Genomic DNA, 18992 nt, shown 5'->3' on the forward strand with positions numbered 1-18992 from the left:
TGTTGTGCTGATAAGGGTATATTCATCTTATTGTCCCTATTGTCCTGTTAGCTGCTAACTAACTGAATGCTACTATTGTCTCCACCAGTGGAGGCTGCTGAGGGGAGGACGGCTCATAATAATGTCTGGAACGGAGTGAATGGAATGGCCTCAAACACATGGAAACCATGTGTTTGATGTATTTGATTCCACGAGCCCGTCCTCCCCAATTAAGGTGCCACCAACCTCCTGTGGTCTCCACCCCCATCAGTGTCATACACACTGATAACATGGCAACTATTGGGTTTTTGGCCACAAAAAAAAGAGCAGTCTTTACAGTCTTACTGGTCTAAGCACAGAATGGCTCTGTTCCATTTCGGTCTTTATTCCCTTTCCCTAGTTCCTCGGCCCTTCCTTAGGCCATACCCCCTAGGTGTTCACAGATCAGAAAGCCAAGGGGCTAGGGTCCCAGTATGTCATCTCATAGTGTCTATCCTTAATTTCCCCTCTCACAGAGACTGCCGACGGTCAGACTCAGGTGCTGGTGAGCGAGAGGACAGAGGCTTTCACCACCGCACGCAATCTCCTGGCCTCTGGAGCTGACGCCATCGAGAGGATCATGTCCTCCTACAAAGAGGTGATGTCTCACTCTTATCTCTCCTCTCTTCTCTCCCTCCTTCTCTTCTCTCTCTCTCTCTCTATCTCTATCTCTCTCCTGTCTCATCTCCTCTCACATTCAAGTGGCATTAGAGTGAGAGGACAGTGTTAGAGTAAGCCATTAGACCCACTCATGACAAGAGGACTCTCAAACTGTCAAGGTTGCAGACCAACTTGGAGCAACACCAAAGAAGGGCTGTGCTCTTTCATTGAATCACAGGGACGTAATCCCTTATTTTAATCCCAAAATGATGATGTCCATTCATGCATTTATTTTTGAGTTACCAGAATTTGGCCCAAAAGGACATTTTATGTCCCCCATCACAGTGCTGATTTGAATGTTGTCTTTGTTGGTTGTCATATGCCCACTACAATATTTGTGAATATGACAGTTATATCTATAGTATCACATGGATGTGAGAAAAGGGCTGATGTACAAGAGAGTGCACTGTTTCACTCTGTGCGGGAGGGTAGACCTTTCAATAAGGGGAATTGAGTATTGTTGGTGTCAGACTGTGGTTTTTGTAATAATAATATAATAATATGCGATTTAGCAGACGCTTTTATCCAAAGCGACTTACAGTCATGCGTGCATACATTTTTTTTGTGTATGGGTGGTCCCGGGGATCGAACCCACTACCTTGGCGTTACAAGCGCCGTGCTCTACCAGCTGAGCTACAGAGGACCACATCTTTTGCCTTGCAAATCAGACAACTGTCTCTGTCTTGGATGTACAGTATCACACTTCCTACTGAAGGTTAGGCTACATTTAGTCATATATCATACAGCGTGGTGTCACGATCGTTGAAAGGAGTGGACCAATGCGCAGCGTGGAATGCGAACATACTTTTATTAAACATTCACCACACGAACAAAAACAACAAAACGATACGTGAAGTCCTTGGGTACATACACAAACCATACACGGAACAAGATCCCACAAACACAAATGCCCAAACGGCTGCCTAAGTATGGTTCTCAATCAGAGACAACAAGCAACAGCTGATTCTAGTTGCCTCTGATTGAGAACCACCCCGGCCAACATAGAAACACAATGAACTAGATCCTGAACATAGAAACACAAAACATAGACTCTACACACCCTGGCTCAACATAACAGAGTCCCCAGAGCCAGGGCGTGACACGTGGAGAACACAGGTAGTGTTTTGGATGTCACCCAACAAGCCTGTGCATGCAGCAATTCCACTCAATGCACTGGGCTCAGTGATGTGTGTTGCTGTGACACATTTACATTACATTTACGTCATTTAGCAGACGCTCTTATCCAGAGCGACTTACAAATTGGTGCATTCACCTTATAGCCAGTGGGATAACCACTTGACAATGTTTTTTCTTTTTTTGGGGGGGGGGGGTGGGTTGGAGTAAAGGGGGGGGGTAGAAGGATACTTTATCCTATCCCAGGTATTCCTTAAAGAGGTGGGGTTTCAAATGTCTCCGGAAGGTGGTGAGTGACTCCGCTGTCCTGGCGTCGTGAGAGAGCTTGTTCCACCATTGGGGTGCCAGAGCAGCGAACAGTTTTGACTGGGCTGAGCGGGAACTATGCTTCCGCAGAGGAAGGGGAGCCAGCAGGCCAGAGGTGGATGAACGCAATGCACAGTATCACAGTATCAATATGTATATTGTATATATATGGTTCACAGTATCAAAGGCAGCAGACAGGTCTAGAAGGACAAGAGCAGAGGAGAGAGAGTTAGCTTTAGCAGTGCGGAGAGCCTCCGTGACACAGAGAAGAGCAGTCTCAGTTGAATGACCAGTCTTGAAACCTGACTGGTTTGGATCAAGAAGGTCATTCTGAGAGAGATAGCAAGAGAGTTGGCTAAAGACGGCACGCTCAATAGTTTTGGAAAGAAAAGAAAGAAGGGATACTGGTCTGTAGTTGTTGACATCAGAGGGATCGAGTGTTGGTTTTTTGAGAAGGGGTGCAACTCTCGCTCTCTTGAAGACGGAAGGGACATAGCCAGCGGTCAAGGATGAGTTGATCAGCGAGGTGAGGTAGGGGAGAAGGTCACCGGAGATGGTCTGGAGAAGAGAGGAGGGGATAGGGTCAAGCGGGCAGGTTGTTGGGCGGCCTGCAGTCACAAGTCGCAAGATTTTATCTGGAGAGAGAGGGGAGAAAGAAGTCAAAGCATAGGGTAGGGCAGTGTGAGCAGGACCAGCAGTGTCATTTGACTTAACAAACGAGGATCGGATGTCGTCAACCTTCTTTTCAAAGTGGTTGACGAAGTCATCCACAGAGAGGGAGGAGGGGGGGGGGGGGGGGGGGGGGGGAGGATTCAGCAGGGAGGAGAATGTGGCAAAGAGCTTCCTAGGGTTAGAGGCAGATGCTTGGAATTTAGAGTGGTAGAAAGTGGCCTTAGCAGCAGAAACAGATGAAGAAAATGTAGAGAGGAGGGAGTGAAAAGATGCCAGGTCCGCAGGGAGTCTAGTTTTCTTCCATTTCCGCTCAGCTGCCCGGAGCTCTGTTCTGTGAGCTCGCAATGAGTCATCAAGCCACAGAGCAGGAGGGGAGGACCGAGCCGGCCGGGAGGATAGGGGACATACAGAGTCAAAGGATGCAGAAAGGGAGGAGAGGAGGGTTGAGGAGGCAGAATCAGGAGATTGGAGGGAGAAGGATTGAGCAGAGGGAAGAGATGATAGGCTGGAAGAGGAGAGAGTAGCGGGAGAGAGAGAGCGAAGGTTGCGACGGCGCATTACCATCTGAGTAGGGGCAGAGTGAGTAGTGTTGGAGGAGAGCGAGAGAGAAAAGGATACAAAGTAGTGGTCGGAGACATGGAGGGGAGTTGCAGTGAGATTAGTAGAAGAACAGCATCTAGTAAAGATGAGGTCAAGCGTATTGCCTGCCTTGTGAGTAGGGGGGGACGGTGAGAGGGTGAGGTCAAAAGAGGAGAGGAGTGGAAAGAAGGAGGCAGAGAGAAATGAGTCAAAGGTAGACGTAGGGAGGTTGAAGTCACCCAGAACTGTGAGGGGTGAGCCATCCTCAAGAAAGGAACTTGTCAAGCTCGTTGATGAACTCTCCAAGGGAACCTGGAGGGCGATAAATGACAAGGATGTTAAGCTTGAATGGGCTAGTGACTGTGACAGCATGGAATTCAAATGAGGAGATAGACAGATGGGTCAGGGGAAAAAGAGAGAATGTCCGCTTGGGAGAGATGAGGATTCCTGTGCCACCACCCCGCTGACCAGATGCTCTCGGGGTATGCGAGAACACATGGTCAGACGAGGAGAGAGCAGTAGGAGTAGCAGTGTTTTCAGTGGTAATCCATGTTTCCGTCAGCGCCAAGAAGTCGAGGGACTGGAGGGTAGCATAGGCTGAGATGAACTCTGCCTTGTTGGCAGCAGAACGGCAGTTCCAGAGGCTGCCTGAGACCTGGACCTCCAGGTGGGTGGTGCGTGCAGGGACCACCAGGTTAGAGAGGCAGCAGCCACGTGGTGTGAGGTGTTTGTATAGCCTGTGCGGAGAGGAGAGAACAGGGATAGACAGAGGCATAGTTGACAGGCTACAGAAAATGACTACAATAATGCAAAGGAGATCGGAATGAAATGAACTAAATATCTGGGAAAGGAGAGAGCGGGGCCTCCCTCACTTACGTTTCACTGAAACACCCAAATATAACTCTCCCAACTTCCACCTCAGAAACTATAATTGTTGTAAACTACAGCGGTTCAATGTTTTCTAGGAATAGACTAACTTAGTTTATTCAGCTAGCTAACTTGGTACAGTATTCTTCCGTGAAAATCGTCCAGGGCACCTAGTCATATGACTCCACAGCCAACGAGCATGCCGGGCTCCAACAACACGGTTTAGCACCAATACTCGGCCACAACAAACCACCAGTGTGTCAACACGCCAAGCAGATCATTTGTGTCCGTGTCTAACGTTGTGTCTAACGTTAGACACGGACGTTGTGGGTACGTGTCTAACGTTGTGGGCTATGCCATATGGCTGTGGGCTACACTAGTTCATTTAGCAGAAAATATTTGCTTAGAATTCCGTGGCATTATTTTATATTATTTTATAGTATGAAGAATACAATTGGAACACAGCTGAATAAAATAGAAAGGATATTTTCTCCAAACATTTGAGGGAGTGCGCACATGCGTCTCTTCTGTGTTGAGCGGTTATCAAAGAAACAGGTACTCCTATATGCTTATTTATGTAACTTTAGTTGTGATGCAAACTGGGCTATATGTTTAGATTTTTAATACATTCTAAGGCTGCATGATGCGACTAATGATGATTTGAAAAAAGTTGCATGAAAGGCATGAGCTCTGCTTTGTTTTTTGCGCAGGCTGTAAACACTTCATCAGTCTCTCATTCACAATTTGACAAGCACTTTGACAAGAATGTATGAATGCCTCAAATTTTCAGGCTGCATCCCCTTTTTGTGGCAGCAATGCCACCTAAAAAAAACCTTGCCTTTTGCTTCCCTTCTCCCGGCTGCGTGCCGAAGCACCTCTCACTCACATGGCTTTCCGTCACGTGATCAGGTTTTTCTCACAGGCTACATACAAGTGAAGACATACACATCGGGGACGCAACTGCGGGCGTTCTAATCCAATTCCGAAGCGCATATGGAAGATATTGGAAGAACTGTCCACATTTTATTTTTCATCAGCCAACAAGATGAGTACCGTATTTTCCGCACTATAAGGCGCACCGGAGTATAAGCCGCAGCAGCTAAATTGAATGATATTGAATGATGTGTACATATATAAGCCGCACTGGACTATAAGCCGCAGGTGTTTTAATGTTTAATTACCATATGTAAGGGTTCGTGCACAGAGGGGATTGTCGGAAAAGAGATGGCTGCTTGAGGAAGCTCCCATTTATTAACATTTCAACAAACAAGTTGCATATTTGCATAACGTATTCAAGTGTTACCATTTAGTGCAATAGTAGCTACAGAACATATACTGTGCTGTGTAAACTGTACTGTATCACATTGCGTTTCAGACACACAAACTTTTCAACTTTCAAACTTAAACGGTGCGCTCCCAGCGCACATACCGGCAGTGATCTACAGCAGTGGTTTTCAACCAGTGGTCCTTGAGGGAGTGCTAGGGGTTCCCCAGCAAAATTAGTTAATAGCGTCACAATCATTTAACCACTTAACTTTGGTTATTTTTGAAAAACCTTGAAAAAGTGTGCACATCTTTGAATATTTATCTACATTATAGCCTACAGTAGTACCATAACAAAAAACAAAGCTTACAGCGCTTGACGAGGCAATATCAATGGCTAAATTAAATGTGTTTTTTTTAAAGTGCAAAATAAAGTGCCTGTAACACGACAGTAAGCGCGTAAGCCTAAAGTTGCAGCAACACGGCTGCTTAAAATATACGGTAATCAGCCTACCAGAAAAGTCATCAATCCTCGTCTTCATCTTTTAGGCTAAGGTGCAGTACACGGCTGTAACCAGAAAAGTAAAGTCATTAATCCTCATCTCCGTCTTCTTCCTGCGTACTAAAACCACCAAAGTCCTCATCTTCAGTGTCGGAAACGAACAGGCTCAGGGTGGCTTCGTCAGCCACTCTCCTCTCTCCTTCGTTGTCGCTCTCAAAACCAACGAACTCCTCTTCGTCACTGTCGGAATCGAACAGCCTCTGAAGGGCCTCAGCTGTGGCGGCGTCCTCCTCTTCATCACGCAGCAGTCCAGCCTTTCGGAACCCGTTAATGATCGTGGATGTTTTGACAGCCAGATTGACTGCCTTTAACTTAAAAGCTGCATCATATGCATTTCTACGTTTGTTTTCCATAATGAGGGTTTGTGCATGAAAACTTCCTTTGCACAAACTGTCTCGCTCTCGTAATGTCTGTCTGTCTTGCTCTCGTTCTGTCTCTCGTTCTGTCTCTCGTACCACTCTCGGTTCCACTTTTACTTTTGCGCGCTACCTGTCTCACTCTTTTCCGGCCTCCAGCTTTTCCTGCTGGAGCCCGCCGCTTAAAGGTGGAGGGCGCGGACCGGTCATAGAGCCCATAGAGTTAAAGTTGGTGGACTGTAACCTGTAAAATCCATAGATTTAGGAGGTCTTCTAGTGGCTGTTAGCTGTAAAAATCCATAGATTAGCCGCACCGTTATATAAGCCGCAGGGTTGAAAAATGGGAAAAAAGTCGCGGCTTATAGTCCGAAAATTACGGTAGGCCTAACGAACAGCAAAAGAACTAGCCTATGTCAATCTACTATCCCCCATAGTACAAAAGTTGATCTATTCTATTCTGTGTGAGAAATAAATATTCCAAACATAGTCTTGGACAGTTGTGGGATGCGATAGATCCCAAATTAATACAACCACTAGCATCCAAAAACATGTTTTAAGTAATGAGCCTGACGCAACAGATGAGAACGTTTAGATTAAATGTTGGGAAACTATTAGGCTATTTCTTCACATTATAAGCGAAGCAATGCGCACACGGCAGTAGGCTATAAGCGCGAATGTTCTATTAGCAGGAAAACACCATTCTCTGAAGTGACCACAAATGTGATTATGCACGTTATACTTTTATTATAAAGGTGCATTTTTATGGTGAAAATGTTCTTCCCCAAACTTGTATATATTATGCCAGTTAGGCTCTACACCCTTTGTAAAGTGGATTAATGTGCTTCATTTTAAGAAGTTATTTGCCCACTTTAGTTGTGATACAAACCTTATCAATATAGGCCTATGGCCTAGGCCTACATGAGGTGTGCGACTATGCTTGTGAATGATGCCTTAAGCTGGGCATCATTCACAAGTGATAGGCTAATATTTGTCAACCATCACACTATTCTTGATGTAATCTTGTCTTTACATATACTAAATAATATATGTGTGAAATTTGTTTTGATTTAGAATGGACCATTATCATGCACCTGTCTCGAACCAGGGGCAGCGGAAAAATAAAAAATAAAATATATGCGCTTAAATAGCGAATGGAGGACGCTTTTCCCGTGGTTAATTTTCATGTCAGCCATGTAAGCTATACTCCTGTTGTAAAGACAAGCAATGTGCTTAATATTAGGAAAGTTGAGAAATAAATATAGTAGGCCTAGCCTATAGAAAGCTGATGGGATCCTCCTCTTTTTAATAGAGGCCATCACTCTGTTTTCTCACGCAATTGCATAGCCTATAGAAATGTAGCGCAACATGAGCTCATGCTCTCGTGAAGTGTTTGATTAGATTTTCGATCACATTTGCATTAATGTCAGAGTGATTAGAGGGACAATAGAGTGCGGAGTACCAGGCAGTTATCAAGTTTGGTAGGCTACTAATGACCATCAGCAGCATCAGAGCTTGGAGAAGCCTAATTACTGTGACTAAATGGTCACTGGAATTTGACTGCAGTCATGACTCGTGACTGCCGGTGTGGCGGTAATAAGGTCACCCTAAGTAACAGCCCTAGACACACCCATGACACAACCCCATAGGTTATGTAATGTATATCACAGCGTTGTTGAATACTCGTTTCTGATTGGCTAGAAGGGCAATCTAGAATGGACAATAAAACCAGTTGGAAAGATACCGGGACAGTTGGAAAAGATATCCGGACACCTTGCAATCATGACGCAATAAGCTCCTACACATGCAGACCTTACTTACTACAAAGTTACAGAAAGCTAAACCAACAACCACACAAACCGAAATTGGATACATTGTAAACGCAGGTCCAACGAGGGAAAAGCTTAGCCAGCCAGCTAGTATTGATTTGTTTTTGCAGATACATTTTTTTGGAGCATCTGATGACCTAATGTGTTGAGTGATGAACATGAATTTCTCTGGTCCCGGCTACTGTTTGCAGTCCCACGTTTCTAGTTTGACCAGCTGTTTTCAGTAACTGATATTTTTTAATTCTGTCATATTGGCAGGTTTGCTAGCAACAAACGATTTAGCTAGCTTCTAGCCTAGTGTTTGATATGCAATGCGATCTCCTTGTAATGAACAGGGTCGAGTGTTCTGACGAGAATGCACACTTTTCTAGCTATACCAGGCCAAATCGGGCATTATCAGCTCATTGTTATGGATTTATCCAAATGAATGTCAATAGAAAACAGCTACTTTGCTGTTATTCTGGCGACAGAGGTCGTGACTGAGTTAGCCGTAGCTTGCTGGATAGCTAGCAAGCGAGGGATAAGAACGTTGCCAGCGAGCATGGCAACGGAACATAAAGAACAAACGACTGGGTCGTGTCCATAAATATCGAACTTATCGAACGAACGACCTTGGTCGTGTCTCTAGCAACCAAAATATGAGAAAGTATGAATTAGTTTATAAAAATGAAAATATCACTGAAAAAAAATATTTATACTTCTGTGTGCTTTCACATTGTTTTCTTCTTCTTCTTCAATGAGGTTTAACGGCGGTTGGCATCCAATTTGTTGCATTACAGCCACCTACTAGACTGGAGTTCAACTCCCTTATCTTTCCTTGAAAAATAAAATAAACATTTTACATTTACATTTTAGTCATTTAGCAGACGCTCTTATCCAGAGCGACTTACAGTTAGTGAGTACATACATTTTCATACTGGCCCCCCGTGGGAATCGAACCCACAACCCTGCCGTTGCAAGCGCCATACCAAAGCAAAGAAATATCCTACCATCTAACACTACACTCACACCTTCAACACTACAACTAATAATTAACCCCACCCTTCTCCACTGTTTAAATACACTCACTCCTACCTCATGCCCTCAACCTGAATTGATGGGACATCCTGTAACTCTTCTGCTATCAAGTCTCGCACACCCAAATATCTCTCTGCAGCTGCCACCACCACCTCAATTTTCTTCGATATGCGTTCCATCCCTGCAGTACAATTAATAACCATTGCTATAAACGCAAAAAATCCAATCTTGCTGAACCATATATCACTTTTTGGTTTATCCCTCTTTACTGGTACATCTCTACTACTCACACCATTTCTCTCAGGATCCCTCCCCCTTGACCCATCTTCCTCTACTTTCTTCACTGCATCCGCATATGACAACTTATTCTCTACTCTTACCCTGGATACATTAACCTGCTTCTCTCGCACTGGACATGTCTGATCCCCAGCCCAATGTCCACCCCTACAATTAGCACACACCACCACTTTCCCCACTGCTTCACAATCCTTCGTCTCATGCCCTTATGCACACTTCTCACACCTTGGAATCTCCCTCCTACACACTGCTGCCACATGCCCATAAGTTTGACACCTGTAACATCTTAAGGTATTCGGCACATATGCTCGCACTGGATAACTTACAGTGAGGGAAAAAAGTATTTGATCCCCTGCTGATTTTGTACGTTTGCCCACTGACAAAGACATGATCAGTCTATAATTTTAATGGTAGGTTTATTTGAACAGTGAGAGACAGAATAACAACAACAAAAATCCAGAAAAACGCATGTTATAAATTGATTTGCATTTTAATGAGGGAAATAAGTATTTGACCCCTCTGCAAAACATGATTTAGTACTTGGTGGCAAAACCCTTGTTGGCAATCACAGAGGTCAGGCGTTTCTTGTAGTTGGCCACCAGGTTTGCACACATCTAAAGGAGGGATTTTGTCCCACTCCTCTTTGCAGATCTTCTCCAAGTCACTAAGGTTTCGAGGCTGACGTTTGGCAACTCGAACCTTCAGCTCCCTCCACAGATTTTCTATGGGATTAAGGTCTGGAGACTGGCTAGGCCACTCCAGGACCTTAATGTGCTTCTTCTTGAGCCACTCCTTTGTTGCCTTGGCCGTGTGTTTTGGGTCATTGTCATGCTGAAAAACCCATCCACGACCCATTTTCAATGCCCTGGCTGAGGGAAGGAGGTTCTCACCCAAGATTTGACGGTACATGGCCCCGTCCATCGTCCCTTTGATGCGGTGAAGTTGTCCTGTCCCCTTAGCAGAAAAACACCCCCAAAGCATAATGTTTCCACCTCCATGTTTGACGGTGGGGATGGTGTTCTTGGGGTCATAGGCAGCATTCCTCCTCCTCCAAACACGGCGAGTTGAGTTGATGCCGAAGAGCTCGATTTTGGTCTCATTTGTCCACAACACTTTCACCCAGTTCTCCTCTGAATCATTCAGATGTTCATTGGCAAACTTCAGACGGGCCTGTATATGTGCTTTCTTGAGCAGGGGGACCTTGCGGGCGCTGCAGGATTTCAGTCCTTCACGGCGTAGTGTGTTACCAATTGTTTTCTTGGTGATTATGGTCCCAGCTGCCTTGAGATCATTGACAAGATCCTCCCGTGTAGTTCTGGGCTGATTCCTCATCGTTCTCATGATCATTGAAACTCCACGAGGTGAGATCTTGCATGGAGCCCAGGCCGAGGGAGATTGACATTTGCGAATAATCGCATTAACTGTTGTCCCCTTCTCACCAAGCTGCTTGGCGATGGTCTTGTAGCCCATTCCAGCCTTGTGTAGGTCTACAATCTTGTCCCTGACATCCTTGGAGCTCTTTGGTCTTGGTCATGGTGGAGAGTTTGGAATCTGATTGATTGATTGCTTCTGTGGACAGGTGTCTTTTATACAGGTAACAAGCTGAGATTAGGAGCACTCCCTTTAAGAGTGTACTCCTAATCTCAGCTCGTTACCTGTATAAAAGACACCTGGGAGCCAGAAATCTGATTGAGAGCGGGTCAAATACTTGTTTCCCTCATTAAAATGCAAATCAATTTATAACATTTTTGACATGAGTTTTTCTGGATTTTTGTTGTTGTTATTCTGTCTCTCACTGTTCAAATAAACCTATCATAAAAATTATAGACTGATCATTTCTTTGTCAGTGGGCAAACGTACAAAATCAGCAGTGAATAAAATACTTTTTTCCCTCAATGTAGATGCTCCATTAAGGCTGGCAAATGGCTTATTCCACTCTGACCTCTGTGACATCATTATTCAGCACCAGCCAGCATTAAAGTGGAACTGACAGCGTTTTAACTACTTTGCAGATATGAAACAAACAGACAATCATAATATCAGTAAAAAATATCAAATTCACAGTTTATGCTTTATAACCAACGTTATAAAAAATTATATATGTTAAAATGCTATATACAGCATCCTATGTCCATAAGTGGACATTATAAAGGGCCGTATTTTTTCAAATAAAACAATGGCCAGTTTGGGTCGAGTTGCACGTTTTTTTGTAAAAACAAATAGGCTATGTCTGGCTCGCGAATTAGTTGTGTTTTTTTCAATATGGTCCGTGAACTGATTGAGTTTGACATCCCTGGGCTAGCGCATCTATTTATGTAGCTAGCTATTTATTCAGCATGCTAAAAACACAAAGCCTAACATTGGCTAGCTAGCTGCTGGGAGGATGTCATGTCATTGGAGGAGTGGGTGAGTGACCGACGTTTTCCCCTTATATCGTTTTTTGTTGGCTACAGCTAGAGATGCTGCAGGTGTCATTTGGTTAGCTAGCAAGAAATGTTAATCGCTTTGTTAGCTAGCTAGCTAGCTATGCTGAACTTGAGCCACTGTTATCCACAGTTAGCATATCTCTTAGTTGTCAATCAAATGTATTTGGCATCGATCAAATGGGCGGGCAGGCAGGCAAGTTCCCATTCAGTTGTCAAAACGTGGGTTGGGACAAGCATGCATTGGCAGGCAAGCTGCAGAAGGATGAGCAAGCTACTATTCCCCATCGGTTATCAGTGCGATTTTTACGGCCAACTTACTGAAAGGTTTGAGAGGGTTTATCTAATGTTCCCTCATTAGATTTTAGCTCAAACCGCTCTGGCTAGCATTAGTTGTTGATCTTGTTGATGTGCATAGGCAACTGAGGGAGAGAGCCTACCTTTTCAATGCATTCTAATGATCTAAGGTAGCACTGCCTGTAAACACACAGTCCAGTTCAAAGTGAATGATTGTCAGGCCCATGTGGCAATTGCGTATTTGCATATAGGCCTACTGTAGCTCCGATTGGCTATGGCGCACCGGTCTGCATAGACTCCGGTCCTGGACAGGACAGATGTTTTTATTCGGTTATATTTACTCCAGGGTCTTAAATGGGCTCCCGAGTGGCACAGCGGTCTAAGGCACTGCATCTCAGTGCTTGAGGCGTCACTACAGACCCCCTGATTCAATTCCAGGCTGTATCACAACCGGCCGTGTGTCACGCCCTGACTTATGGAACTCTTGTATGTTGAGTCAGGGTGTGGAGATCTATGTTATTATTTCTATGTATACATTCTAGGTTTTGTGTTTCTATGTTTGGCCGGGTGTGATTCCCAATCAGAGGCAGCTGTCGCCTGTTGGCAATCATTAGTTGTGGGATCTTGTTCCGTGTATAGGCTTGTATTGTGTTTAGCCTGAGGACTTCACGTTACGTTGGTTTGTTGTTTTGTTCGTGTGTTTATTTTGAATATTAAACATGTATGCATTTCACGCTGCGCCTTGGTCTGACCCGTCCTTCAACGTCCGTGACAGAAGATCCCACCAAACACGGACCAAGCAGCGTGCCCAGGAGCAAACACCCTGGACACAGGTGGGGAAGATTTGGTCTTGGGAGGAGATATTTGCGGGGAAAGGACCCTGGGCGAAGGAGGAAGCCCATGCAGGAGAGGAGCAACGGCAACACAGAAGGCGCCGGCCGAGGAGGAAGCCCGAGAGGCAGCCCCATTAAATGTTTTTGGGGGGGCTAAAGGGGTGGTCGGGGAGCGAGAGAGAAGAGCCCCGACCACTGCACCCGGTGGGTTTCCAGGTTGAGTCCCTACGACCAATGGAACAAGAGTGGGAACAGTTTTATACTGAGGATTCGGAGGATGACGACGACGATGAGTTTCTGTTCCCTAACTCGTGGGGGCTCCCGGAGGAATCCTCACTGGAGGAGGATTGCCGAAAGAGAGAGAAGGATCGGATCTGCAGGGTAAGAGAGGAGGCCACCACATTACGGGGGCTGATAGCGAGAATAGAGTGGGAGAGCTCCATTCAAGAGGAGGCACTGCAGGAGGCTCGTAAGGAGAAGGAGGAAGTAGATGCACAGAGAGAGGGAGCTGGTCAGGCAACATAAGGAGCGTGGGTTAATTGAGGAACCCATGTATGCGGAGATACGCACTGTATCGCCAGTGCGCATGCATAGCCCAGTGCGTTCTGTGCCAGCGCCCCGCACGTGTCAAGCGAAAGTGGGCATCCAGCCAGGACGGGTTGTGCCGGCTCAACACTCCTGGTCTCCAGTACGCCTCCACGGTCCAGTATATCCTGCTCCGGTTCTACTCACTGTGTCACCAGTGCACCTCACCAGTCCTGTACGGCCCGTACCTGCTCCTCGCACCAAACCAGTGGTGCGTGTCGTCAGCCCGTTACGCCCCTTACCTGTTCCTCGCACCAAACCAGTGGTGCGTGTCTCCAGTCCGGCACGGCCCGTGCCTGCTCCCCGCACCAAACCAGTGGTGCGTGTATCCAGCCCGGTACACCCCGTACCTGCTCCCCGCACCAAGCCAGTGGTGTGTGTCCCCAGTCCGGCCCGGCCCGTTCCTGCTCCTCGCACCAGACCAGTGGTGCGTGTTCCCAGTCCGGCCCGGTCCGTTCTTGTTCCTCGCACCAAGCCAGTGGTGCTTGTTCCCAGTCCGGTACGGCCCATGCCTGGTCCCCGCACCAAGCCAGTGGTGCGTGTCGTCAGTCCGGCCCGGCCCGTTCCTGCTCCTCGCACCAAGCCAGTGGTGCGTGTTCCTAGTCCGGTCCGGCCCGTGCCTGCTCCTCGCACCAGACCAGTGGTGCGTGTGTCCAGTCCGGCACGGCCCGTGCCCGTTCCACCGGTGGCTGGTCCAGCTCCGGTCAGTGGATCCACTCCGGAACCAGAGCAGTCCATTCCACCGGGGTCTAGTCCAGCTCCGGTCAGCAGCTCCACTCCGGAGCCAGAGCAGTCCGCTCCACTGGTGCACAGTCCAGCTCCGGTCAGCAGCTCCACTCCGGAGCCAGGGCAGTCCGCTCCACCAGTGCTTAGTCCAGCTCCGGTCAGCGGCTCCAGTCCAGACCCAGACGTCAGCCCCTCTCCAGGTTCGGGGTCTCCCACACCGGGGTCCAGACAGGGCTTGGTGCATCGCGGGAGGATTGCCGATCCAGGCCCAGACGTCAGCCCCTCTCCAGGTTCGGGGTCTCCCACACCAAGGTCCAGACAGGGCTTGGTGCATCGTGGGAGGAAGGAGAGGGGAAGCAGCGAGCCGAGGTCCAGACCAGACCAGGGGCGCAACGGGGAGGCTGAGAGAATGTGGTCGTCATGCCCGGAGCTGAATCCGCCTCCGAGGCGGAATGCTCACCAGGACTCTACCCTGTTATGTCAGGTTTGTGCGGTCGGAGTCCGCACCTTTGGGGGGGGGGGGGGGGGTACTGTCACGCCCTGACTTATGGAACTCTTGTATGTTGAGTCAGGGTGTGGAGATCTATGTTATTATTTCTATGTTTACATTCTAGGTTTTGTGTTTCTATGTTTGGCCGGGTGTGATTCCCAATCAGAGGCAGCTGTCGCTCGTTGTCTCTGATTGGGGATCATACTTAAGTAGCCTGTTGGCAATCATTAGTTGTGGGATCTTGTTCCGTGTATAGGCTTGTATTGTGTTTAGCCTGAGGACTTCACGTTACGTTGGTTTGTTGTTTTGTTCGTGTGTTTATTTTGAATAATAAACATGTATGCATTTCACGCTGCGCCTTGGTCTAACCCGTCCTTCAACATCTGTGACACCGGGATTGGGAGTCCCATAGGGCGGCGCACAATTGGCCCAGCGTCCGGGTTTGGCTGGTATAGGCCGTCATTGTAAATAAGAATTTGTTGTTAACTGACTTGCCTAGTTTAATAAAGGTAAAAAAAAAAATAACAATTGTCCAAACGCACAGGCACTTTCCCTCAAATGTCACAAATGCCTTACTACGTAATTCCCAAACATTCTATGAATTTATGAAAACGTGAAAATGACCATATCTAAGTGCTCGTTTGTCAGAAATGTAAAAATAAATAAAAGTGTCATATTCTTCCTGGGTGTTTACAGACTTGAATAAGACTTAATATTGCTAAAATGCTGTCAGTTCCACTTTAAGGCTTTCCCCGTCTGCCACTCCTCTGGCTGGCTTAGCCTAGCTGTGAATAATCCTCCATCTGGTGATCATCCAGCAGGGAAGGCTATACCTAGTAGCCCTCTCTCCCAGGAGAGAGTTAACACAGCCAGCCAGCCAGCCGGCCCCAGAGACTGCCTGCCACACCCCATGTAGCCTTTCTGGCTGAGTTCACCTCCTCATTACCAATCCAATGGCACCCTAACTAACCTGGAAGAGATCTCCTTGAAATGTTTGACGTTTTGCATGCAACTCATTTGAATGACGTATGTATGACTGATTTGATTTATGTAGGCATGCAGTACTGTAGACCATGCATTCTCTGTAATGCCTAGGCAATCTGTTTGTGTCTAGGCAATCTGTTTGTGTCTAGGCAATCTGTAATGGCTAGATAATCTCTGTAATGATCATATACTGTAGGCCTATTTCTAGTCTGCTTAGGTTGTTTTCATGGAGTTTCCTCTAGCAGTACCCTATAGGGAGATGATTCCATGACTGGGAATGTTTCTGTCTCTAGGCTATGTCTCTCTCTCTCCATCCCCATCATTCCCTCCCTTCCATCTCCAAGTGTGTGTAGGCTGTTGCTCCTGTTGACACTACACTCTTAGAAAAAAAGGTGCTATCTAGAACCAAAAAGGGTTCTTCGGCTGTTCCCATAGGATAACCCTTTGAAGAACCCCTGTTGGTTCCAGGTAACACCCTTTTGGTTCCATGTAGAACCCGTTTGGGTTCCATGTAGAACCCTTTACACAGAGGGTTGTACATGGAACCCAAAAGGGTTCTACCTGGAACCATAAGGGTTTTACCTGGAACCAAAAAGGGTTCTCCTATGGGGACAGCCGCAGAACCCTTCTAGAACCCATTTTTCTAAGAGTGTACAGTCGTCCCATTAGACAGGCTATGTTATCTGTAGGAAGGCCTCGGGCCATCATCAGTACTGTGTGTTCCCTAAACACAGATACAAACAGCTATAAAAAAAACAACACCAGACATTGTTTAGAGTCAGATTAAGCTATGAACGGAAATTAGTTGCATAAATTATAAAGAGGGCTTTTGCATCATTCGATCAAATAATGGCCCTTCAACTTGTACTGTAATCCTGACCAGATTTTCAGTGCACACTGCAATACACTGCTATACACCAGCTCTGCTGCTGGCTGCTCCGATAGTTCACGTGCATTAATGTAAGGGTTTTCCCAAAGACACACACACTGCTCTACTTTGCAAACATCTACTGTTGGGCAATGGTGGTGAACTCTGTTGGGTAAGATGACCTAACTGACCCTGTTCAGTTCAGTCTGACTCCAGTGTTATTTACCTCAACAAATGACCTCTGACCTTTCTGGTTGTCTGTGATAGGTCACAGAGCTGGCGGGCTACACGACGCGTGTCTACAACATGTTCCTGGTGTTTGGCGAGGTGCAGAGGGGCGTGTACAAGCGCTCATCCACATCGACCACGGGAACAGGAGAGAAGAAGAACGTGGCCAGACCAGAGATGCACATCGACGGGCCTTTGGAAATCAAAGGTAGACTGTCTGAGATGTTAAGCATTTTGTACATATTTGTCAAGAGGTACATAGGATACACATACACATTCTGAGACACTCAAATGTCATCCTATTCCCTATTCGGTAGCCTGGTAACCGAAAGGTTGCCGGTTCGAATCCCCGAGCTGCATGCAGGGAGTAAGCCGGCAGCCGGAGGGTTACCAGCTTCAATGATATTTGTGCGTCTGTAACTTTCACACTCATCATTATTCACAATTCATTCAGGATATTCTGTAATCATGATAGCATCCACATGAACGTAGAAGTGTTCAGAAACATAATCTATTCCAAAATGACACAATATTCATCATTCATTTCTATTGGGCACAAAATAATCTGAAACACAACCAAAACAAACAGCAAATGCATCCAAGAAGTTTGTAGAGACACAAGATTGATGTAGTCATTGCGTGCTAGGAATATGTGACCAAATACTCTGCGGCAAGGAGAAGGGCCTCTAAAATGTTCAGTCGCCTGGAGTGACAAGTTACAGCGTATATTTGTAGCATTTGATGCATTCATTTTTTTTATTTTTTTTATTTAACCTTTATTTCATAGTCTTTTGGGGTTTTTCAATTAGATACAGTACATTCGGAAAGTATTCAGACCCATTGACTTTTTCTACATTTTGTTATGTTACAGCCTTATTCTAAAATGGATTAAATAAATGTTTTCCTCGTCAATCTACAAACAATACCCCATAATGAGAAAGTGAAAATAAGTTTTTTTGTAAAAAATGTTTGCAAATGTATTAAAAATACATGGAAACAGGTTCATCCTGTTTCCATTGATCATCCTTGAGATGTTTCTACAACTTGATTGGAGTCCACCTGTGCTAAATTCAATTGATTGGATATGATTTGGAAAGGCACACACCTGTCTATATAAGGTCCCACAGTTGACAGTGCATGTCAGAGCAAAAACCAAGCCATGAGTTCGAAGGAATTGTCCGTAGACCTCAGAGACAGGATTGTGTCGAGGCACAGATCTGGGGAAGGGTACCACAAAATGTCTGCAGCATTCAAGGTCCCCAAGAACACAGTGGCCTTCATCATTCTTAAATGGAAGAAGTTTGGAATCACCAAGACTCTTCCTAGAGCTGGCCGCCCGGCCAAACTGAGCAATCGGAGGAGAAGGGCCTTGGTCAGGGAGGTGACCAAGAACCCGATGGTCACTCTGACAGAGCTCCAGAGTTCCTCTGTTGAGATGGGAGAACCTTCCAGAAAGACAACCATCTCTGCAGCACTCCACCAATCAGGCCTTTATGGTAGAGTGGCCAGACGGAAGACACTCATCAGTATAAGGCACATGACAGCCCGCTTGGAGTTTGCCAAAAGGCTCTCAGACCATGAGAAACAAGATTCTCTGGTCTGATGAAACCAAGATTGAACTCTTTGGCCTGAATGCCAAGCGTCACGTCTGGAGGAAACCTGGCACCATCCCTGCGGTGAAGCATGGTGGTGGCAGCATCATGCTGTGGGGATGTTTTTCAGCGGCAGGAACTGGGAGACTAGTCAGGTTCGAGGGAAAGATGAACGGAGCAAAGTATAGAGATCCTTGATGAAAACCTGCTCCAGATGGCTCCGGACCTCAGACTGGGGCAAAGGTTCACCTTCCAACAGGACAACGACCCTAAGCACACAGCCAAGACAAAGCAGGAGTGGTTTCGGGACAAGTCTCTGAATGTCCTTGTGTGGCCCAGCCAGAGCCCGGACTTGAACCCGATTTAAAAAATCCCTGGAGAGACCTGAAAATAGCTGTGCAGCGACGCT

The 18992-nt window shown here is 46.3% G+C and overlaps 1 protein-coding gene across 1 annotated transcript in view; it reads left to right on the plus strand.

Annotated features, from left to right (window-relative positions):
* The window catches only part of LOC311146755 (ATP-binding cassette sub-family D member 2-like), a 38857-nt gene that overhangs the window by 1992 nt on the left and 17873 nt on the right, over positions 1-18992 (plus strand). Inside the window, exons 3-4 of the mRNA XM_084183320.1 lie at positions 495-616; positions 17031-17199. Of these exons, the coding sequence (XP_084039446.1) occupies positions 495-616; positions 17031-17199 (291 nt within the window). The remainder of the gene's footprint in view (positions 1-494; positions 617-17030; positions 17200-18992) is intronic.

Source organism: Coregonus lavaretus (genome assembly GCF_964263955.1).
Source record: "Coregonus lavaretus genome assembly, chromosome: 19".
In the NCBI taxonomy this organism is placed as follows: Eukaryota; Metazoa; Chordata; class Actinopteri; order Salmoniformes; family Salmonidae; genus Coregonus; species Coregonus lavaretus.